This window comes from Crocodylus porosus, unplaced genomic scaffold, assembly GCF_001723895.1.
Source record: "Crocodylus porosus isolate Cpor-Errol unplaced genomic scaffold, CroPor_comp1, whole genome shotgun sequence".
Classification (NCBI taxonomy): domain Eukaryota; kingdom Metazoa; phylum Chordata; order Crocodylia; family Crocodylidae; genus Crocodylus; species Crocodylus porosus.
In genome coordinates, this window is record NW_017728948.1 from 58,019,907 (window position 1) to 58,043,908 (window position 24,002).

Here is a 24,002-nt window from a genome sequence, read left to right on the forward strand (position 1 = left end):
TTGTTTAAAAATACATATTAACATAAAACTTCAAAACTGGATCTAAATTATTATTACAAAAGAATAGCTGGAAAGAGAAAGTTCACCACCACCTATTTACAGAAATTATTTGCTAAACCTGGGTGGGATTTCTGTGTGGCCAAAACTTTTTAAACACTGAATAGCATTCATAGGATCATAAGAAAGGACCATGGGACCTTATGAGGTCATCTAGTCCAGCCTCCTACTCAAGGGGGCTGGACTAGATGACTCAGTCATCTCTGACTCAATTGTCCCTGACAAAACCATCCTGGCCAGGCCTCTGTATAACCTGCTGTTGATGGGGATATATAGGTACCCTGCAGGGGCACTGCCAGGCTGAGAGGGCCTATTTAGCACAAAGGCTGTTTGAGACTAGTGGGGTTCAGGGGAGATCTGTTGAGGAATTCCTCAGCCCAGGAGGGCCAAGGCTTTTTAACATCTTCATCAATGATCTAAATGTTGGGGTGAAAATCACACTGGCACAGTTCTCCAATGACACTAAGCTGTGAGTAATTGTGGCCACACAGGGTAGGCAGATGATAATCCAGGTGGATCTAGACAGATTAGTTAGATGGGCAGGCCAGAACCAGATGCTGTTCAACACTGAGAAGTGTAAAGTGCTCCATCTGGGGAGGAAAAATCCACAACAAACTTACAGGCTTGGTGGTGCTACACTAGCTAGCACCATTTCTGAAAGGGACCTGGGGGTCATAATTGAAGATAAAATGAATATGAACCACCAGTGTGATGCTACAGTTAGCAGAGCAAACAATATATTGGCAGGCATCAACCGATGCATCTCAAGCAAAATTAGGGAAGTTATTCTCCTTCCCTACTCTTATTGGTGAAGCCAAAACTGGAATACTGCATCCAGTTCTGGGTGACACAATTCAAGAAGGATATGGAGAAGCTTGAGAGAGTCCAGAGAAGAACCGCTCATATGATTAGAGGCCTGAAGAGCAAGCCATATGAGGAAAGGCTGACAAATATGGGAGCGTTTGGCCTGGAAAAGAAAAGACTTCAGGGGGATTTGGTGGCAGCTTACAAATATATCAGGGGTGAGCATCAGGGGCTACACAAACAACTATTTACTAAAGCACCCCAGTCAAAAACTAGAACCAGTGGTCATAAACTCCTAGAAGGTTTCATACTGGGTATAAGGAAAAACTTCTCCATAATTCAAAGATTTCATAGATTTCTAGGGTTGGAAGGAACCTCATAAGATCGAGTCTGACCCCCTTTCCATGGGCAGAAAAGAGTGCTGGTGTCAGATGACCCCAGCCAGGTGTTTGTCCAGTCTCCTCTTAAAAACTTCTAAGGTAGAGGAGGGTACCACCTCCCTTGGAAAACCATTCTAGATTCTGTTAACCCTTACCATAAAGAAGTTCTTACTAATGTCTAATCTGAATCTGCTGTCTGTCAGTTTGTGGCCACTGTTTCTAGTTACTTCAAGGAGCACCTTGGTAAATAAAGTACCTTCTATTCCTTGCTGCCCCTCCTCCCCTTGACAAATTTATAGATGGCCACCAGATCCCCTTTCAGCCTTCTCTTATGGAGGCTGAAGAGATCCAGGTCCCTCAATCTCTCCTCGTAGGTCCTTTGCTGCAGGCCCCTAACCATACAAGTGGCCCTCCTCTGGACCCTCTCAAGGTTCATCCCTCTTGAAGTGTGACACCCAAAACTAGGTGCAGTTCTCCAGCTGAGAGCTTACCAATGCAACATATAGGGGAAGTGTCACCAACTTGCACCTGTATGTGATGCACCTACTAATGTACAATAGAGTGCAGTTAGCTTTCTTGATCACTTTGTCACATTATCAACTGATATTCATCTTTGAATTAACTATGTTTCCAAAATCTGTATGGGTGTTGGTGATTTCTTTTCCCTAGGTGCAGCACTCTGCACTTACATTTGTTGAACTGCACCCTGTTTTATTCTGCCCACCCTTTCAGCCTATCCAAATCTGCCTGGATCCATTCTGTACCCTCCAGTGTGTCTAACTTGCCCCATAATTTGGTGTTATTCACAAATTTGGACAGTGTGGTCTCCACGCCCTCATCCAAATCACTGATGAAGATATGGAACAGCACTGGCCCGAGGACTGATCCCTGGGGGATGCTGCCCACATCTTTCCAGGTCGATACTGATCTGTCCAACACCACTCTCTGGGTGTGTCCCATTAGCCAATTTGCCTCTCACCTAACTGTGTAATCATCTAAGTTACAGCCACTTCATTTTTTTTTATAAGAATGGGATGTGACACCATATTAAAAACTTTTTTGAAATCCAAGTATAAGACATCCACCTTGACTCATAAAAAGAAACAAGGTTAGTCAGGCAAGATCTGCCTGCTATGATTTGGTGTTGGTTGCCCTTTAGCATTGCTTTTCCTGCTGGACTCCCACAAATATGATCCTTAATTTTTTCTAAGGTTTTCCCGAGGATAGAGGTGAGACTAACCCATCTATAGTTACCCGGGTCCTACCTCTTCCCCCTTTTGAAGATAAGGACCACACTGGTCCTTTTCCAGTCCTCTGGTACCTGTCCTGAGCTCCATGAGTGGTCAAACAGTCTTGCCAGTGGTTCTGCTATGACACTGGCTAATTCCCTCAGCACCGTTGGGTGAAAATCATCTGGGCCTGCTAACTTGAACACATCAAGCCCCTCCAAGTGCCCCTTCACTAGGTCAGTGCTAACCATTGGTGGGCCGGTGACACTCTTATGCCTATCTACAGTCCAGTTTGGAGATATGCCTATTAGGGCTGTGCAGAGCTTTAGCCCTGGATTCAATTTGGCTGAGATTCGGCCTGATTTGGTGGCCAAATCCTTGAATCCAAATCAAATCAGAGAACCCTTTAATCTCTCAGAATAGAATCGGAAACCTCCGAATCGATTCAGAGAGATTTGGAAAGATGCAGTGATGTGGACATAGCCACAGCTTTAAATGTTTTTTTCTACATATCTCTAGGTAGCAAGCAGCTCATGAACACTGCGATGCTGGGGTGCATGGAGTGTCCCACAGAAGCATGGGGGGCTCCCCGGTGTGCTCAGGAACAGATCTAGAAGTGGACCAGAAGCACCCTTACCTCAGCAACTGGTGCCTCCTGGGTCTGGGTGGGGGCACCCAGGGTCTCCCCGTGGCCGGTCACTGAGCTGGGGGAGCATGGGGGGGCCCTCAGCATGCTCCCTGGCAGACCCAGAAGTGGACCAGAAGCACTTCTGGTTCACTTCTGGGCTCATTGCCAAGCACGCGGAGAGCCACCCCCCACACTCCTGTGGACGCTCCATGCACCCCAGTATCTCAGCATTCACAAGCTGCACTGGTTCCACGAGGTATGTAGAAAAAATATTTCTGTCCATGTCCAAGCCACGGATTCTCCAAATCGGCATCAAAGCTTCAGATTCAGATTCGGTCAAATTGAATTGGGAACAGTGATTGGAATTAACATATCGAATCACTGTCCCTGATTGAGGCTGAATCCTAATCAAATAGGGCCCACTTTACACATCCCTAATGAGTATATCCATACTCAGGAATACTGATGCAAAGAAATCATTGAAGAGCTCAGCTTTGTCCCTCTTATCTGTCACTAATTGCCCTAGCCTCTCCTGTAGGGGTCCTATATTACCATGTGCCTTCTTTTTGCTCCCTATATACCCAAAAAGGTACTTTTTGTTGTCTTTAATATTTGTAGCCAACATGAATTCCATTGCTGCCTTGGCCTTTCGAATTGACTCCCTCCAATCATGAACCAAGCAGATATATTCCTTGTTAGTGGCCATCCCCTGCTTCCATAGTCTGTATGCCTCTTTTTTCATTCCTAGGCTTTACTGGATTTCCCTGTTCAGCCGTGATGGTTGCTTGACCCCTCTTCTGACTCTTAACGATAACCTCCAGAGTGTCTATCGCTCCACCCAACTTGGTGTCATGCAGAAATTTGCTGAGCATGCACTCGGTCCTATGTTCCAAATTATTTATGAGAATAATGTGGAACTCCGCTTGATACTTCCTCCTAAATAAACATTAAGCCATTGATTTAAAATCTGATATTAATCTGATTTAACTTTTGTCTATTTATTAAAATCCAGGAACTATCCAAATGTGATAATCACATTTTTCTTTGTTTCTCACTACAAGCCAGAGGTCATTAAGAAATACTGAGTTTAAATGAATTCAGCCAATCTTTTGGACTAACTGCTCACATATTGATTAGTTTAATATAGCCTGAGTAGGTGCATACCTGTGTGTAGTAATTTTAGGACTCCCTGGTTTTTCTGTTAATACAGTAGTCATTGTGTTAACCAAATAATAAAACTAAGCACATATGTTAAAGTTGCAAGAACAAGTATCTTTACAGTTCTTTTAAGAGTCTCAAATGCAGGATCTAACAGGATACCAGATATATCAATGCTGAAGAGTCAGTAGCTGTGAAAAAAAAGATTGTTATGATACCCTTTTGAATCATTGATAGAATAGGTCAGTTGCTAAACATTAGAATTCCCTAGTAATCTGCATTTTTAGAAGTGAATAATTAAAATATTATTACATCACAGGATAGCTCTGGGCATTATCCTGGAAGAGGTGATGATATCACTATGTCAGTCCTGTAATTTTTATATCCCAAATCTGCATTTACCTGTCAAAGTCACAGTTCATTATATGCTCAGCTTCATGATTAAATCTTGGATTTGTCCATTGTTGTCATACAACATATAATTGAAATGAACTACTATAAAAGGATTGTCATTGTGATCACTGATGCCATGAAGGTTGATTAGAAGAAGACCTCAGTAAGTTTAGGAAATACTGATGTTTTTCAAGGTTACCTGTGTATTACTAAGATTTGCAAGTAATTATACCAGTTTATGTAATTTCTGTCCCTAGCCAAAAGGATATGAAGACTACCAAACTGATTTCACATAGGTCATCAAATATCAGTCGACTTAAAACATTTTTTCAGTAACTTTTTATCTAGGCTGCTGTGAAGGAGTGAGAAAAAACCCTTCTAAGCTCACAGCAGGGAGAAACTTACTGACCCCACTGGAGCCAACTACGATGACTGACTGGCAGCCAGCACAGTTCATCAGCAGCTACTCAACCAAGATTGGCCCTACCTCAGGCAGTGCAAGTATCCACTGCCAGGGCCAGAAGGAGAAACAGACAGATGCCAAAGGAGTACAGGGAGCCTGGAGCGCCGAGGCACCGGTGCCGATATCTGGGTTGCAGAGAACCGACAGAACTAACGCTTGGCAGCCCTGAGGGGCTCCATTTATTTAAAGTGGCACTGCAAAGACCACAACAGCAGGAACATGAGGGAGCACTGGCAGGTAGATGTGCCGAAGGAAAACAGTGAACTGGGAAAGCCAGCGGCACTCCGAGCAGGTTTTGCTTTCTGGTTGTTTTTTCTTTTACCTTACTGGGTCTCAGAACCCAGGAAGCTGGGCTGCAGCCCTAGGAAAATGGGTAGGATTGAACCAATGCCAGCTTAGTCACATTGACAGGGGAGCCAACTTGAGGCTCACCAAGGAGCTGAGTTGATAAGGGCAGGTGGATGTACTGGCCACACCTGGGAAGATGGCAGGTGTCACTGAAGCTTTAATGACAGATGCCAAAGCATCCAAGGCTGGAAAAGCCCAATCTGGGATGAAGGGAGCCAGGAAGTCCTGTATATTTCCTTTTGGTTCCTTTTATTTCTTTCAAAGAGCTGATCACTTAAGAAAGACTTGCAGCCCTAACGACTGGATTATCTTGGGGCTAGTGGTCACAGTTTGCAGTAACAATAACCCTACTGGCCAAGACTTACCTGAGTTCTTTTTCACCATTTGTGTTGTCCTCCATTTCTCCTCCATGGATTGTGTCATGACCAACTGAACAGACAGCCATTTCAGTCACAATCTCCATAAACCAGGCCTGAGATGAGTGGGGGTCTGCAAGGGTGAAGAACAAAAGAAGAACACTCATTGAGAACCAAGGGGGCAACATATGCTGTAACCACAGCATGGCATTGGACAGGGTGTAGGGAAGGTTGAAGTCCCATAGAAGAAGCAGACCCAGCTCATGCAGCAGAAGCAGAAGCAGACCATCTCCCAACTAAGAAATTCAACATCAGGACATGGCAGATAAGAATTGGGTGATCTCCTCTAGGTGCTAGAACTGGATGAGCTTGCTTCCCCCACGGCCATCAGGCCCCACAACAGCTTGAAAGTAGGAAAATATAAATATAATTTCATCAAGACTCTGCCCTTCTTGGGCATTTTGGCTGAAATTAATAATGATGAAATTTTCTAATAGACCATGCCAATATAAACTAGCCCTTACCTACTACTAATAGTTTTAATACAGTTTGAAAATACTAGAGTTCTGTGTTCACTCTTGCCATTTGTGGATTCTGATTTTGTAGGCTGTAAGAATTAATTATAATAATTGTAATTATAATAATAATTGTAATTAATTGTAATATATAGTACTTTCCCCTCCTCGCTTGAATTTTGCAGTTACCCCGTTTATTGTTATCGTGGGATAAAACTACTCTTTTTCCAGTATCACCTTTTTTGAACCATTTTCCAGTACTCTGGATGAATAGTATGTGTTGTCAGTTGCTGTGAACAACTGAGCAGATTCTGTCACTGAGAATAGGAAAGAATTTAATAATTCACCAAATTAAAAGCATTCCAAATTAGAAATGAGGAGAAGAAATGATAAAACTGTATATTATGTGCAAGATTCATTGTATAGAGGTACATTTATCTGAAACCATGACAATGGGAATTTGGAATGCTTGCTAGCCATATCTATATTCTGGCAATATTAGACGAGTGAAACATTTCTATAACGCACAGTGAAGGAAATTCAAGAATAACTATAAAATGAAACTCAAAATGTCATCTCACTGCTTCAAACAGAAAACTTAGACGTAGACACTATACTGACAAAATTTTAATTATTTTATATGATAAGAAAATTACGTTGTAGAAAAGAGTTTTGACTGAATTGACATACTTCTTTATGATGCATCCAAATAAAAAACAAGATGACACAGAAAATAATGGAAATAGAAGCTACATATTCCATAATATGAAGATGATGGTAGAACTGAAGCCACAATTCAATATGGTTGATTTTTACCTTTAATGCCATGGAGTTAAAGTAAACGATGTGCCCCAAGCTAAATTGTGGCAATGTGAAGCTAGTGTCATTTGGAGGTAAAAGCCAACCAAATGAAGCTGAAATTCGGCAATGTTGACTGTACCTGAAAGGCAGCAGCCAAAGCAAAAATGTAACCATGTGAGTGAAGCTTAAAAGGCAATGATGTGACTCTGAGAAAATAAAGTGTAATAAGGCTGGCCGAAGATCCCTAGCAAAAGAACTCCTCTGTCATCTCATCACCCTAAAGGAATTCCCGTTTGCAAAAAAGTGAGCTCTCTTTGTATGAAACAAACTCTTCTTCCTAACTGTATAAAACTGGATTAAAACATAAGGCCAGGCAAGAAAACAGAAGCTCTGGTACAGAATGACTGTGTGCCAATAGACGTATGACATGTAGACAATGTAGATATTGTTGAAGTCACCATGTATGACTTCACTAGATAGAAAAGGAGGTGCATGGGTTGCCATAATGGGTAGTTCTTTTTTTCAAAATCAAAATGTTGATTCATAAGGTGAGTTTCCTTTTCTTGCTGTCTGGAACCTAGACAGAGCATCAGTGCTTTCTGGGGCTTTTGACCAATTACCCCCAAACCTTTATCAGTTTTTCTGCTGAAGCTAATCTTAAAGATAAAAGAATACCATTGCCATTGTTATATCCTTAGCTGTGGCTGGTTAAACAGATATCCTTTCGAAAACTGATGCTAGAGTTGCAAAAATACTATGAGTCTTTCCCCTTGTTTAATAATAATAATAAAAAACCCACCTTTTTCTTCTGGTCCCTTTTCTTCAGTCTTTCATGGCTTATTCTACAGTGTACTCTAAAAACTAAGGTATAAAATTATTTAAGTCTCTTTTCAATATCCTTTTCATTCTATTGTGCTCAGACTATAGCTTCAAAGGTATACATCTCTGAAAGCTATGGGTTCAGAAAAGTCCAAATAAGAATACTTTTGCTATCCCGTTTAATTAACACAGCTTTGTTTAACACTATATTCCAGGATCCTTTTTAAAAATATCAAAAACTGGAGCAGCCAAAATATTGAGGGGGTTGTTTGTCATATGAAGTTTTTTCCTTTTTTTTTTTCTTAAAATAACTTTCTTGTACATTCCATTTCATGTTCCATATTGTAGAAGTGACGACTGATAGCATTACCAGTTGCAATGAGCCTTTTCAGCATCATTTATAAGAAATCAAAAGCTTCAGTGTCTCTAGCACTGGGTCAAGTAGACTCAGAGGACTAAGTTATAAAATGAGAAGTTATGAGTAAGATATGAGTAGGAGAGTTTTATTTTGGTTTCTCTTTATATGTTTCTTTTTCTTTTGGGTCCTTTAAAAAACAGTTATAAGTGAGAAATAAAATCTGAGCCACTTATCTCACTCTTATTGCAGTCAGTATGAAATATAAGATTTCACACAATGCGAGTTCTTTGCTTGCTTGCTTTACACAAAGAGGTGAGGTAAGATAAGAATAGAGCATTTGTATCTGTGAATTTCTGGGCTTTTCCCAGCTTCAGTCATAGCTTGGACATGAGTTCAGCCTAATTTTGCTATTTAGATCCTTAGAATTAATAATGGTTACAAAACAAAAAGCTAGGCAGTGGTTCTAAGATTTCCTTTGAAACAGCACATTCTGCTTCCTTAGAAAGAGTTGATTAAGCTTAAAATTTGGAAAACTTTACATATTTGCTGTTTTTAAATACATTTCCTTTATCTGTATGATGAGATTATGTATTGGCCATGTATTTCCTTTACAGAAATCTAATTCTGCTTTGCTCATTGGTCCTAAAAGCAATTGGCCATTACATTTACACATATGAAATAAACACAGCCAAGTGATACGTTATATATTTTCCCCTTCACTAATAACACTGACGCTATTGACATTGCAATAACATGTGAAATTTATTAGTCCTCAGGGCTTGCTAAAATTTGCTTTATACCATGAATTGCTGGTTGCTTTTTTACACAATACTTAAGCAGTATTCTGTAATTCTGACTTCCATTCTTAACTCTTCATTGTTGTTTTTTTTGCTACTGGCCCCAAATGAGCAAAACCCATAACCAGCACTTACATTTAAGCACATTGTTAACATGTCCATTCAATTAAAGCAGTTAAGTTTGTGTGTATATCCCATTGTAGTCAAGTATGGTTGTCACAAACCCCACCATATTTTGGGGTGTTCATGGGATATCATGATTTTTTGTTTGTTTGTTTTACTGATGGTATATGTGGTCCCAGTGAAAAGCCAGCGTTATACTGTATTCATTTATGTCACTTTTATTTTTGAAAGAGATATTATGTTCTGCTGTCTGTATGCATCTTTATGATTTTGGACATGGTTTAGTCAAAGAAATTGAGGGTTGTATACATAAGGAAAAGGGAGTAGGCAAATTGTTAAGTATCTCTTGACTTTGTGTTACTAGGTCAAGAACAATTGCTACCCCCAAAACACAGGCAGAAGGGACTATTGTTTGGATGCGCACTCAAGATATTGTCTTCCTATAATGAAAAAATCAACCCCTCCATAGCAGAGACATCTCAGAGTAATGGGCTATTAGCTGGAGGAATTCTAGATGCCCCAGGAAAGAGAGACATTTCTGGAGGATTCTGAAACTCATGAGCAATAAAAACAGTGCTGATAGTGGGGAAAGAGGGTGGTAGCTTGGAGTTATTTAGGGGTTTCCTATGACATAGTCCTGCTTGTTGGGAAACTCCAGGTCACCAGTGGTCAGGGCTGGCAGGATGAACAGGAAAGCTGATTTCTGGAAAAATTGGAAAAGTGTCAGAGATGCTAAACTATAGGCAGATAAGAGGGTAATACTCTTTTCTTATTTTTTGTCTTGTCTTCAAACAATGTGGTAAGTTTTTCTTCTACAATTCCTTTCTCCTATAAAATCCTTTTGTTGTTTTGTCTTCTTGTTGATTGCCGCTGGTAAAGAGTGATCTCAGGGCAAGTTAGATACCATTCCCTAAAATTCTTTTACAATCCAAAGGGAAGATACATGAAGCTGGCAGAGATTCCCTTGCTACAGCTATGATGTCTCATATAAGGGTAGCGGAACTGAGGTTTGCAGGATAAGGAATTATCTATGGGCAACCTTGGCCTGTTCCTTTGGCCAAGCAACATAAAACTGGGGAGAAACCCAGGGCTCAGGGGATACCCTGTGGACAGATGTGTGACAACAGTAACAGGTATTTTTTGAGAGAGAGAGATGTGCGCGTGCACACACACATACACACACACACACATGCGCGCACACACATATATAAAGCTTAGTTCAATGTAGATAATTGATGAGGATGAGTCTGGTCATTAAAAGATTCCTTAAAGGTTTTTCAAGCTTCTGTAATGTAATGCTGAATTCAGATACCGTTTATAGAAGTGGCATGTTTGAAATATCTATTCTTCATTTACAACTCTGGATCTGAAGAAAATTTTTCTTTCTTTAATTTTGTGGTTCTTTTCTCTCAGATCAACCCCTGGAATTCTTCCAGTAACAAGATTGGGGTTTTTTCCAGACAAGAAAGATACTGATCTTACATTCTTTTTCACCCTCATTAGAGCTGTAAGTATGTCTGATTGTTGGGTTAGGCTTCCAGGTATATCTGAGCCTTGGATGCACATTATATTTGTAGGACTACAGTCATAGGATTATAGGAAAGTAGGGCTGGAAGGGACAGTTAGACCCCAACTCCATGTGGTGCCCAATGACTAGGGAAACAATGTTCCAATTGTTCGTGGATCCTGTTACTCATTAGCCAGAGCAAACAGGGAGCAAACACTAGCACGCATTGCTTACAACAGCTTTATTCAGAATGGAGACAGCTTCAGGCAAAGGTCCCTCAGACACAGCCCGTGAGCCTACCACAAACAATAGTTCCTGCCATATTTATACACCTTTGGTCCATGCTTGTTAACATTTACTCCACCTTTGCCCCTCCTTTGGTTCCACCCATATTTTCTCCCATTTCAAGCTCTGCCTCTCTTTACTGTTTACTTCATTAACATGGAATTCATTTCATTCATTTATATGACTTTTTGCTATGAGCTCATGTCTAAGACCTTGATTTCACTTCTTTGGTCAATGGGCAGTCTTTGACCAAAACCTGGAAGCTTCTGGAGGCTTCTTCACCAATCACCATTCACCTTTTCACATATGTTTATCTTGGATCTTATTACCAGTTACATGTTGTTTTTCACATTCCAGTCTGTTTTTCTGTCCCATATTGTACCATGTCCACATCCGCTAGACCCCTATATCGTGTCTTGTTCCTTACTGTAGCTGGTTCACATCACACAGACTTACTTGCTGCTTTTTCCAGAAAATGGTTGTCACAATTAAAATGGTTACTTAGCATAAGCAAATGGCTCGTTTAGTGTAAGCATTCATAAGATTTTACAACACTACTATATGGTTAGAATACTACTTGCCTAAGCATCTTGCAATGTTACTCTTAAAATATCATTTTGCCTTGTGGTCAGCAGCTTTTGCAGGGCCACAGATTAAAGCCTTGTTTCAGCTACAAATCCAGTGCTCCCCAAGGTCCAAATACAGTCACTCTAGCAGGGACCTCGTGAGGTCATCCAGTCAGACTCCTGCTTAAGGCAGGATCATCCCTGACTAAACCACCATAGCCAATTGTCTGTCCAACCTGGTCTTGAAAATTTTCCAGTAATGGAGATTTGACAGCTTCCAAATCTTAGTCACAAAGTTCTTCCTAATATCCCACCAAAATTTCCTCTACTGCAGCTTGAGGCCTTTGTTCCTAGTCCTGTGTCCTGTGACCATAGAGAGTAGTCCATCTCCATCCTTCTATAAACTGAAGGGCAGCACGACCCACAGGTGTGGTGCCGGGACTACGGCAGGCAGAAGTGGCCGCACCAGGCAGGAGAGACTCCAGGAGAGCCCTAAAGGGGTACAGCCGGGGCGGGCATCACCGCCAAGTTCCGAGGCAGTGGAGGAGGGACCAGGAAAGCAAGGGGCCAAGGACAGACCAGGAGGGAACTGTAAAGGATGTAAAATAGGCTGCTCAGCAAGGGGAGTAGCTGAGCAGGTAGCTTTTTCCTTTTGAAGTTTGAGTTATTGGGTAACCCTGGCTGAAGGAGCAGAGCTGGGGCAATGCCCTTATAAAGTAAGGTTAATGGTGTCTCGGTGAGACCAGAGTCTGTATGGGAAGTCCCGCTCGGTGCAGGTTGGGGAGTAGGCTAGGAGGTCCATGGGTCGAGCTTGCTGGTGAGCACCACGACAGGGGTAATGGCCATTTAGGGGCAGACCAGAGGGTATCATTCTACGGCTGGGGAACAAGGACCAACAAAGGAAGGATGCACTAAAGGTGGCGTGAGGTCGGGGTGCAGGGGGGGTGGAGCCCCATGAAGTGACTGTCGGGGGATCCTGGGCCATGGAGTGTACCGCAAACTGACACTTAACACTGAGGAACCCAAGTCGTGGCGGGTGAGAGAGAGGTCGGGGGCACGGGGAAAAGAGAACTGCTCCGACACCTAAGAAATCCCCACAGGTATGTGACATCTACCTACAGGACCAGAACTGCCTGAGAGCGGGTGATCAAAGCCCGGCGGTCACAGTCGCCCTTTAGGTTCTGAAGAAGGTTGTCAGATTCCCCCCTCCTCAGTCTCCTCTTCTGGAAACTATATAATCCTTGTTCCTTCAGCCTTTCCTCTCTGCTAGACTGTCTCCAATTTGTCCACATCTTTCATGAAGAGGTAGGTCCATGCTGGAGAGAGTATTCCAGATGAGGCCTCCCCAGCACCAAATAAAGAAGAATCACTTCCCTTGATTTGCAAGTGACACTCTTGTTAACACAACTTGGTATGTTATTGGCTTTTTTTGTCATCAAGAACACACTGTTGGCTTATATTCAGGTTATGGCCCACTGTAGACCCCGGGTTCTTTTCTACAAAAATGTAGTGTGAAATGCATGTTTCTTCACAGTCCCCTTCCTCGAGTTAGCTGAAAGGCACACTCTCCAGCTGGGCATAATAGGAACTTCTCTTTCACTCCCCTTGTTCCCACAGCAGAAGCAACAGCGCAGCAGCAGCAGCTGTTCACCAGGGTAGCTCTGCAACAACTGCCCACAGAAAGCAAAGCTGTAGCGCTTCTCTCCACTGGCTGTCAGGGAGCCCGCCACTCTTCCCCTCTCCTTGTAGTGGAGAGAGAGCGTAAAGTATTCTCGGATGCTGACAGTTTGAGAGACGTATAACTCATGTACTAGTCACATAACTGTCTTTACTTTGCATGTAGCACTACAAAATCCTGTGCTTTAGAGAAGTTCCTGTTTCAAACATTAACTTTTTTGTAAGAGATCTCCCATTCTGTGATAGATCCACCACCTGTGCAGCATTGCAAATAGCTTGAATGTACAGATGCTTACTTTTTGCCATGCTATAAAGGCGTATGTAGCACTACAAAAGTATTGTGTTTCCACAGCCCCAGATATGGTCACACATTTTGCAATCCCAATCAATCTACTGTAATATTTGTTTTGATGACATGGTTCCAGTAGCCATTTTCAAGAACCTAACATCAATGCAAGAAGGTATTTTGGCAAGAAACAGGGAAGCATCAGAAAACACAGACCCTGTAGTAATGTCCTCTCCAGAAATGATCTCTTGAATACATGGTACTTGTAGAAACAATTATAGAGCACTGAGGCATGGAAGATCTCACAGGGAGAGGGGAATTGTAAATGGTTAGGGGAGTGTTATGCAGTTATGTGGGAACAGATGTTAAAATACTCTTGCCTGTATTTTGGAATGAAAGTGTAATAGATGAAAGACAAAGTAAATTGTAGCATGATGATATACAGTTGTTATACCAGCAACCTTGCTAAAGATTTGTAACTTAAAAATGAAAGTAAATGTAAGACCTTTGCAGAAGAGGCCATATTATTAAAAATATCACTGGCTATCTAGCCTGCTAGTGAAGTTCTTATTTCTTCAAATACATATATTCAACATAACTCCCACAATGCACTCCATCTTTCAGTGTGGCATTCATGCATGCCTCCTGTTCAGAACAGATGTTAAGTACAGTAGTAACTGTTCCTTTTCACTGATATAGTTTCAAACAATTAAGTGAATGGTTTAGGATCATGCTAAATTAGTTAAATTGTTTTATCATTATGTGCTTGTTTGCATTTGTAAAGCTCATAATTAGACACTAAAAACGGGAAGTGACTGAAGACGTTGCCTTCACTAAAATTGTTCTCAGCCAAATAAAATATTAACCACTGTTTCAGCATAGCAGGAAAAGCTACTGTTTGTCTGAAAGCACTAAAGTAAATGATGCGTTCTAACTGCTTCAGTTTGCATCAGTTAATCAGTGTATTAATAGAATTGTCTACTTGCGTTCTGCATGTGTTTCCTGGAAGTGTTCATTAAGCATTATCACAATTATTTGGCTTTCATGATCTCACATAGCTTTGCTCAGAGGATTTTCCCCCTGTATTTTCATGACCGACCATCAAAACATCATGGGGGTCCACTTTTAACACATGTGAACTTGTATTTCTTTTTTAAAACTGCTTTGAATTATTTAATGCTGAATGTTGCTTACTTCAATAAAACCCGGAAGAATCCTAAATGAAGATTACATAAGGAAAATTATCACTACATTTAAACGTTTATCTCTCCACAGCTTTTAATACATTGGCAGACAATAAATTATAGTATAGAGCGTTCATGACATTTTTGTTTTATTTAAAGTGAAAATATTCATTTCTAGATGCACTTTCATGATTTTGAGGCATCCACGTTTTTCAGTTTCCTTGACAACAGCTATAAAGATGCTGCTATCACTATGGGAATGGTTCTCCTAAATGAAGCTGCTACTTCCAAAGGAGATGTTGGAAAAAGGAGAAGTAAGTTATTTTGTAAACTAGCAGAATCTTTGCATTTCATTTATTAAAGGTATTTTGAGAAATATAAATAGAATTAACACTCAGAGTAAATATCTTCAAAAGCCTAGCTTCAGATTTTGTGCTAGTATAACTGTGTGCACTTTTTGTGTTCTGATTTTACTTTTTTTTTCTTTCTAACCAAATGAGTTCTATCTGTTCAATCCCCATTTGTGAAATCCTAAAGAGGTGTTATACATATGCCATTTCCCATTTGGGACTATCTATACCTCCATGATTCCATCAGCAATAATGGGTTTGCATGACTAATTATTAATCATGGTCATTGGCACAGAGAAAGGAAGACAAGATGATGGCTGCCCTCTTCTCCCTCTGCTGCTGATTGGCCAGAGGGCTGCCCATCATGCAGCCACAGCCCTTGCTGCCAATTAGTGGAACTGCATGAACAGCAGCCCTCTTCCCCAATTAGTGGTGAAGAGTGGGGCCATCTGACGAGCAGCCCTCTCGGCCAGTCTGTGGCAAGGAGTGGGGGACCACTGCTGGGGCCCTTTGGGCAATCAGTGATGTGGGTGGCCTTGCCACAAAAAACCAGAGGAATGGCAGCAGGCACCACAACGGACCCATAAAATTGCCTGTCTGCCTCCTCAATTTCAGTAGGTCTTTATTGATAGGTTATTGATATGTCAGCCTGAAGCCCCTATCTGCCAATGATCTAGATGTAAAGCTCCAAGATCAACATATAGTGGCAGTCCAACCTGACCCTGAAATCACTGCTAAACTGCTTCTGAGTCCAACTAGCAGCTGGTCCCACTGTATTCTGTAGCATCTCCCTTTGACTTCAGTGGTAAAAGGTTAAATAGGGGTCAGCAACATTTTCAGCTGGAGTGCCGAAAACAGCCCACCTTGACCCATACCTTGACTTGGTTTGCCAGGAGTAGATGACAGGTGAGCTGCAAGGGGCCAATCCTCATTGCTGGCAGTAGATGCCTGTAGGCCAATGACAGGGGATGGGCCAGGGTTGTGCTACCCAGCCCCTTCCCTGCCGTGCAACCCAAGGTGTGTTTGTAGCTACTGCTGGCCATGGAGCCTGGGCTGCTTGCAGCAGGTGGCATACAGGCTACAAATAGCTGTACCGGGGTCTCCTCCCTGCCATCCACCTGGAGGTGTGTGGGTGCACCTGCCATGATCAGCAAGCTGTGGGGGGCTGGGGGGGCTTTGCAAATCTTGTTGCAGTGGCTTACAGCCCTCTGGCCACCTGCCATAGCCAGCCGGAGCTGTGGTTTGGCCCCTGCTGCCTGCCACAGAGCCTGGGCTGCTCACAGCAGGCAGTGAGGAGGCTGGAAACAGCTGCACTGAGGTCTGGCCTGGTTCATTGCTGGCAGCAGTTGAAATGTGCGACTCAAGGCAGGTGGCGGAAGAGGGACCAGGATTGCACTGCTCTGGCCCCTTCCCAGCTGTACGCCCCAAGGTGTGTGTGCTGCCATCACCAGCCATGGAGTCGAGCCAAGGCTCTATACTCCGGTGCAATGGTTGCAGCCTCTCAGCTGCCTGCCGCAGCTAGCTCAGGCTCTGAGCATCTTCTGCCTGCCACAGAGCCTGGGCTACTTGCAGCCTCCCCACCACCAGGGTCCATGACTGGCAGCAGCTGTCCAGAGCCTGGGCCAGCTGTGGCATGCTGAGCAAAATGGCCTCACGTGCCAGGGGTTGCCGACCCCTGGATTAGACCTATCCATTAATTATTTCTGTCCTTAGGCTTGATGTTTAAGTCCAAAGGAATCATTATATGTATTTCAACTGGAATTGGATTAGAATCTTTACTCCGGTAGGGGTGATGGTAGTCTGTGGCAGAACTGCTGTTACATAAATTATATAATACCCTAATAACTTTACAAGAATTTATAAATGCCATCTGCTGAACATAAATTGTTTTTATTAACTAGAACTATGAACCTGAATTGAGAATGTCTCTGTCACCTTCCTATCTTGTTTTAAATGGAAAAAGGTGTTTAAATTTCATTGACAGTTGCCTTAAGTTTGTTGCCTAGTGCCATGTTACAGCATACCTATGTGCCATGATTATGTTGTATTATGCTAAGTTAGTTCAAATCATGTTGGTTAATTTAGTTTAGGTAACTTGATTTATGAAAGGGAGAAAAGCAGGCAGGCAGGCAACTCTATTTTCTTTATTTGCTTTTAGTTCAAACAGACCCAAGTAGCTATGCCTGGAAGAAATCAACTAATGCCACAGTCAAATTAACGAGAAAACATAATCTGATCACCAAAATTATAAATTGTTTTTTCAAAGAACGAGTTTCATTTAAATCTCTTTAAAAGGAACTACCAAATAATTTGCTGCTCTTAAAACTTGTAGCATGCCCAGTTAGAGGAGGGAAGAGTTGATGACCTAAAAATATCTCAGTCAGTCAGGGGTAGGAATAGCAAAGCCCTGGGGCTAGGGTAAGTGGCTAGGCTTTTCCAACTTCTGGGCTGCACTGTGAACACATATAAGCCTTTACAAGAACGGGTTAAACCTTTCTCAGTCTAAATTTGTTCCCTTCCTGGAGTGACCTAAGTATAACACTGTAGGTACCCTAAATATCCTCGTATCTTTTGGTGTGTTTCCAGTTTAGGGTCTGATCTTGATAACTGCTGTTAAAAAAAAAATAGAAATAATCCTAAAAGTAGCAGCCAGAAGCCACAAATCCCACCTTTCTGGGGGAAATCCCTTCTTATTGGCCTATAGAACCAGGTTCCACACCCCACTCCCCCTTACTTGCTTTCCTCTGGCCCCACAGGTCTTGCACTTCCAGCTGCCTAGTCAATAGGCCAGCATCAAGAGGAAGGATAGAATATGCTCTCAGAGCTGCCTAGCACATGTCCTGGTGATCAGGGCAAATTCCTAGGAAGTGGGAGATGTGGGTTTAAGGCCTCTCAATCCAAAAGTGGCCTATTCAGGTACCAATTTCTTCGGCAAATACTCTAAGCACTAAACTACTGTATTGAGCAAAAGATAGCTGCACACTCCTCATTTTATTTAACTAATACTGTGTCAGTTAGGCATTTTAGTTCAAATTGGCACTTCTTTTCTGAATTATCTGGATCCTGATATGATGAAACACCTCCCTTACAGCTATATCCCTAACCTTGGAAAGGGAGGATAGGTTCAAGTACACCATTTTACTTACCTACAGCTGGCCAGTAGGAAAGCTAACTCCCTACTGAACAAATAGGCAATCTGGATACAAAGCCTAGGCATCTAAACCTGCAAATTTGAGTTGCCTGCCTAAGGTGTGATACTTAAATTTCAGGTGATATAATGTCTAAAATAATGTTTAGAAGTTGATTCAAATCTGGTCTTTGCTATAAAATTCTTCTTTACTGTTAAGAACCAAAGGAGGCAACAATTAAATTGCCTTCACTGCTATTTTACTATAGGTAGTTGAATGGTGAGAACATGACACCATTCAAAGGACATTATTCTAAGTGTAATTTCTTTTTCAGAGAGAGTGAACAAGACCTGAAATTACATTGACTGAAATGTATAATTTACAAAGATTATTAAATCCACTATCACCAGAAAGGTGTTTGCATCTGCAAACATTTTGTACAAGTTGCAAATTACTGTTCCTTTTTCCATTGATAATATGTTCATACTGACAAGCTATTTAATAACTGGAAATAAATATTATTCCCATGTGAGCTTTTGATATCCTGTTTGAAGGTACAGAGCATCAGGTGACAATACAGATAGCAAAACTTAGGTATTTAACTATGTCAAATTTCTTTGTGAATGATTGACATAAATAATATTTTTCTTAGGAGAGATTCTAGATGTTAATCTTTTTTATGTGTCTTTCTGCACAAGTAATTTTTTTTTCCCCAGTAATATGCCTTGTAGGACTGGGTCTGGTGGTTTTCTTCTTCAGCTTCCTGCTGTCAATATTCCGCTCCAAATACCATGGCTATCCATATAGGTAATCTTTTATTATATTAAATTCTAACTTTTGAATTTTCTGTTGATTTTCTCAGGATACAAGGTGAGTGGTCTGTCTCAAAAGTTTTGAGCTGGTAGGTTACCATGACTGCTGCTGCTGTAGACCCTGGCTCGCTTGCCTGGTTGGTTTGGTCAGCACCTTTTCTTTTGCCAGTCTTTCTCAGGTTATATAGACCTGCATGGCCCTCTCATCTTCTAGTGTTATTCCTGTATATTATAGATAATCTCAGGAATCTGTGAAAAGCTAAGAGGGAGACAGGAATTAGGAGGAAGACAAACTGTGGGGAGTAGAAGGGAGGAAGGACACAAAAGGGAAAGAACTTGGAGCAGAGTCTCATATGATTAATTTTGGAGTCTGTTCTGGTATAGTGATGCTCCGGCATGCCTTTAGGAGCAATGAAATTTAGCTGTTAAATGACATAGTGAGTTTGTGGTTGTTAGGCAAAGGACACCATTCCTAAAATAAGGTAGATCATTGCTAACCTTTCTTCTTCATGAATATTCAGTCATTTATTCTCCTTTAAAGTCTTTTTAAGGGTGTCTAAAAGAGTTTACGTGGGGAATAGTTTGTGCTCTCATTATTTTGTTCACCAGTTGAACCTAATGTCTAGCACATCATTAAATTATTTTCTTTATTGGCTCCATGGAAGGTGAAGCTGTTGAAGTGGAAGTTGCTGAGGTTTGCTATGGCCATTAATTTCTGTTGCTCAACCTTATACCAGCCCCCTGAAAAGTTCTGTCTGCTCTACAGATGAGCTTTACCTGTAGTCATTATAATGGATGAATCACCCTGTCAAAATACTCTGTAAGAAACTTCACATATCATATGAACTAAATCCACAAATACTTCAAATCTGAATATACTACCTCTGATGGGTAGAGTTTTTCCCCACCTTTTGGGACATGAAAATACCACTAGTGCTGCATTTGTATGAAAGCTTCAAAATGATAGAAGAGTGGGTGGATAATAGCATACATTCTAGAAATAAGTATCAAAACAACTTTTTAAATGTGAGCTCTTAACTGAAATGGGAACAAAGCTTGGTTGTCACTTTTTAAGGAGACTACAATTTGTATATATCAGTGCAACTGATTTTCAGTTTATTATGTTTTATTAGCTTTTTATTCTAATAATAAGAAAGGATATATATTAATCTGTATTGCATGCTTAAATGTTAATTATTCTTGGTAATTTTGTTGAAAAGCTATTTCAGCTGAAAAAGCTTAAAGTCTGATTAATGTGCACTTCAGCTATGTCAGCAAGGTTAGCTTCATTATATCACCTTTCTTCAAAATCATTAGCAAATCTGAGGGTGCCAAGAGTTCTGGCATCTGACAATGCATTGCAAAAGAACCTATAGGGTGCTAAAAGGTGAATTGGAGGACATGGGCATGTCTTACCCACAGTGCAGCACTGCTTTTGATAACACTTTTGTTGTGAGGATGGTTCTGCGTTGGTAAAGCCTGTCAACTGTGTATGTGCTTGAAGGAAATTTACAATACCAGCAACCAATACTAACAAAACTTTCTATTGACTATGTAGCCCTAGTCCTTATCTGGCTGCTAGGAAAGATACATCCATGGCACAAAAAAATATATATTTTGTTTGTTGACATTATTTCTACAGTGGAGCAAAGCTGTCATTTGGGGCCATCATCTCAAAAAAGGCAATTTCTCAGGTACTTGGAGACAATACTGTGTAGGGATTGTCAAATCACAGGCCATGTTTAAAAAGTACAAAACAAGAAGATGCTCTGTTTTCTCTGGTCCTGTATTGTCCTTTTAAGCCTCTTTTCAGCTGAGTTAAGTACGACATGCCATTCTTACTGCTGAAAAAAATGTTTCTCTTAAAAAATTAAGATTGATAATGATGATGATGACGACTAATGATTTCAATTATAGCTTTGTGTGTACTAGTTTGTATTTGTTTTGAAATGACTTCATTTTGAACCTCAAAGGATTAAGCTAACCATACAAAAAGTGCAGGAGTAATAAAATATTGCTGTCTCCCTAGAACTAGTATTGTAACCACCTTCCTCAAAATACATTTTTACCATAGACTTAGGCTCCCGGGTCCTCACACCAGATAACATTTACAAAAATTATGTTAGTTTCACTTTTGCTAGCAAATACCTCCAGGTTAGCTGCTCTAGTGTGGGCATTCACCCCCAAAATGGAGCAGAAGTCTTCTTCATATCTAAACCTTCCTCACATTGTATCATTGTAATTATCATCAAGCTTGATAGCTTAGCTTCATGTCAGAAACAGATCCAGTCCAATAAACACTAGTAAAAAAACAATAATTTGTAAACAAGATTTGTGGAAGTAGGGTAACATGTGCTGAATAATAATATCACTCCTATATGATCAGCAGTTGGTGTAACCCTTCCTTTTCTTAGCTTTGTCTGTTCATAGTGTGAGCTGTGTCACATGGGGGCCTTGCTACTCACCTGTCTAACACATCTGGCATACTTCAGTGTAATCTAATAAACAGCAGTTAATAAGACAAAATACCATGTTTTGAGATATTCTGAAGACCTTTCTTTTACATTCTTGCTTGAAGTAAGGCCATAAATCAGAAGTCAGTATTTTTGCTAATTACAGGGTTGGGTTTTTTCCCTATTATGTAGCATGGTCTTATATATTTGTGTAGCTGTGTCTACTGCATTAACCTAATAATCTATTCTGGCAATAAAAAAAGTTCGTAACTGTAATGTCTTAGGGCAACTTACATGAATATTTGCACCTAGAGGGAGAACTAAAAAAATATTTTCACATCCTTTTTGCAGTAACAAAGAGCATGATTAATGTCATTCATTATTTCCAGATTATTAAAATTGTGTTGTTCCGTCCATTTTAGACAATTTCTAGCCCTATCTGTGAATCAGAAAAATAGCATAAATTAATTAAAATAGATTTTGGAAGAAACATGAAAAATAAATTTGTTATAGACTCTTCATGAAGATTATTATTTTTCATGAAGATTTTGAAAGAGAGCATCATCTCCCTTTTAAGTAACTTAACATTAAAAGTAATTCCTATCACAGAGATCTAAAGGAGAGGACATAGTATTTTGAAAAAGGGAAGGGATAACCTTCAGAATTACAAGTTAACAAGCCTTGTATCAAAATCATGAGTTATGCTTGACTAGGCTTCAGTACCTCGGAGCAGGGCCTGAGGATTACAGTAGACCATGGGCTGATTATGAGCCAATAGTGTGCCTTGCTGCAAAAAGTGCAAATACTGGCATCACTTGCAAATCAAAAAAAAAGTGACTGTTCTAGTTTTGGGCCCCACAATTCAAGAAGAACGTGGGCAGATTAGAACAAATCCAGCACAAAGGGCATCCATACAATTACTGGGTGTCTGGTCTAATGCATGCTAATTAGCATGTTTTGGAGCAGATTCAATTGATCGAGTCTGCTGAAATATATTAATTAATGTGCTCCAGTAGTCTCTGTGTCATGTCTGTTTAGTGTCCCTGTGCTTCAAAATGGCGGCAGAAACACTTAAACTGAAGCTTGTCTAAGAAGCTTTTTAGTTCAGGCACCCCTAATGCCGTTTTGAAGCACAGGACACTGAATACATGTGATGCTGTGAGTGCTTTAATTACAGCAGTTCTTGGAGCTGCTCTAATTAAAGCAACACCCTCCACCCTGGAGCATGTGTATAGATGTCCAGAGTGACAAAAATAACTAGAAACCTGAAAAGCACAGTCTGAGAAGAGAAGATATAGGCAGGGGATTTGATAAAAGTCTCCAAATACCTGTTGGGCAATTATAGAGTGGATATAGATGGACTTTTCTTTGTGGCTGTAGGGGATAGAACTAGAAGCAATAACCTTAAGCTGCAGCAGAGGAAATTTTGATTGGCTATTAGGAAGAATTTTCTGACTATGAGAATTGTCAAGCATCGGAACAGACTCCCTAGAAAAGTTGTAGAATCTCCCTCCCTGAAAATTTTCAAGACCAGATTGGGCAGACACTTGGCTTGCATAGTTTAGTCATGGAAGATCCTACTTTGACCCAGGAGGCTGGACTACATGAGCTTGTGAGGTCCTTTCCACCTTTCCTATGATCCAAAAAACTTGTTAAAACTATAGTTAAAAAGTAGAATTGCAAAATGCCTGGACTATTAACATGAGAAGGACATGAACAAGGAAAAATTATATCTTTGTGACCTACTAGAAGCCTTTGTCAATAAAGCTGTTCATCATAAGAAGAATTCACTGCAGTTTATCTGGGGATTTTCCCAAGCCTTTGGTGAAGTTCATCATGCAAATAGAGGAGTAAAGTGGGTAAAGAGTGAAATTGATGGTGGCAGTTCTGCAATACAAGGATGACAGTCTTCCACTAAACAGGGAAGTCATCGGTGAGTCTGTGCATGACAGGAGGCTTATCCGAGATCCGTATATTTGACTGTAGATGTGGCACATAGTTCTAGGAGGGAAGAGGAGATCTGGTGATGTTGGGTCACAGCTCTTCTCTTTCATCTATCTGGCTCCACAATGAGGTGAATTTACATGGCAAGATTAATGGTTTGTTATACATCCTGACACCATTGGGAATAATTCAGTGCTTGCATCTTCCAGGTGTTGATATAAATATTGCATTTCTCTAGATTGGCCTTCTAGGTGTCCATAAATCTCTTCTTTTGTCCACCTCTAAAACAGTGACAATTGGTGAGTTGGGAGTATAAAAAGGAGTGAAGTACTGTCATGAATTTAGCCCCTTCCTTCTTTTAGTACTCCTTTGAACAAGTAACAATCTTAAATCTTTCTCACACATATATCAGTAAGAGCACATTTCTCACATAGCAACCAGTCCCTTTCTGACCTCACTATCCTCACGTGCAAGGGATATCAAGCTTCTTTTTTCTGTTGTTTATTTCCTACCCTTGGGAATTTCCCCTCCCGCCCCCAATTTCACAGCTCTGTCTCCTCTTAACAACTGCTGTGCTTGCT

The 24,002-nt window shown here is 40.9% G+C and overlaps 1 protein-coding gene across 3 annotated transcripts in view; it reads left to right on the forward strand.

Annotated features, from left to right (window-relative positions):
• TUSC3 (tumor suppressor candidate 3) overlaps nucleotides 1-24,002 on the forward strand; it is a 314,862-nt gene that overhangs the window by 273,051 nt on the left and 17,809 nt on the right. For 2 of the 3 annotated variants that reach the window (XM_019553213.1, XM_019553211.1), the window contains 2 exons: nucleotides 14,974-15,048; nucleotides 18,911-19,019. In XM_019553213.1, the coding sequence (XP_019408758.1) occupies nucleotides 14,974-15,048; nucleotides 18,911-19,019 (184 nt within the window). The remainder of the gene's footprint in view (nucleotides 1-14,973; nucleotides 15,049-18,910; nucleotides 19,020-24,002) is intronic. The other variant, XM_019553212.1, reaches the window with a different exon arrangement.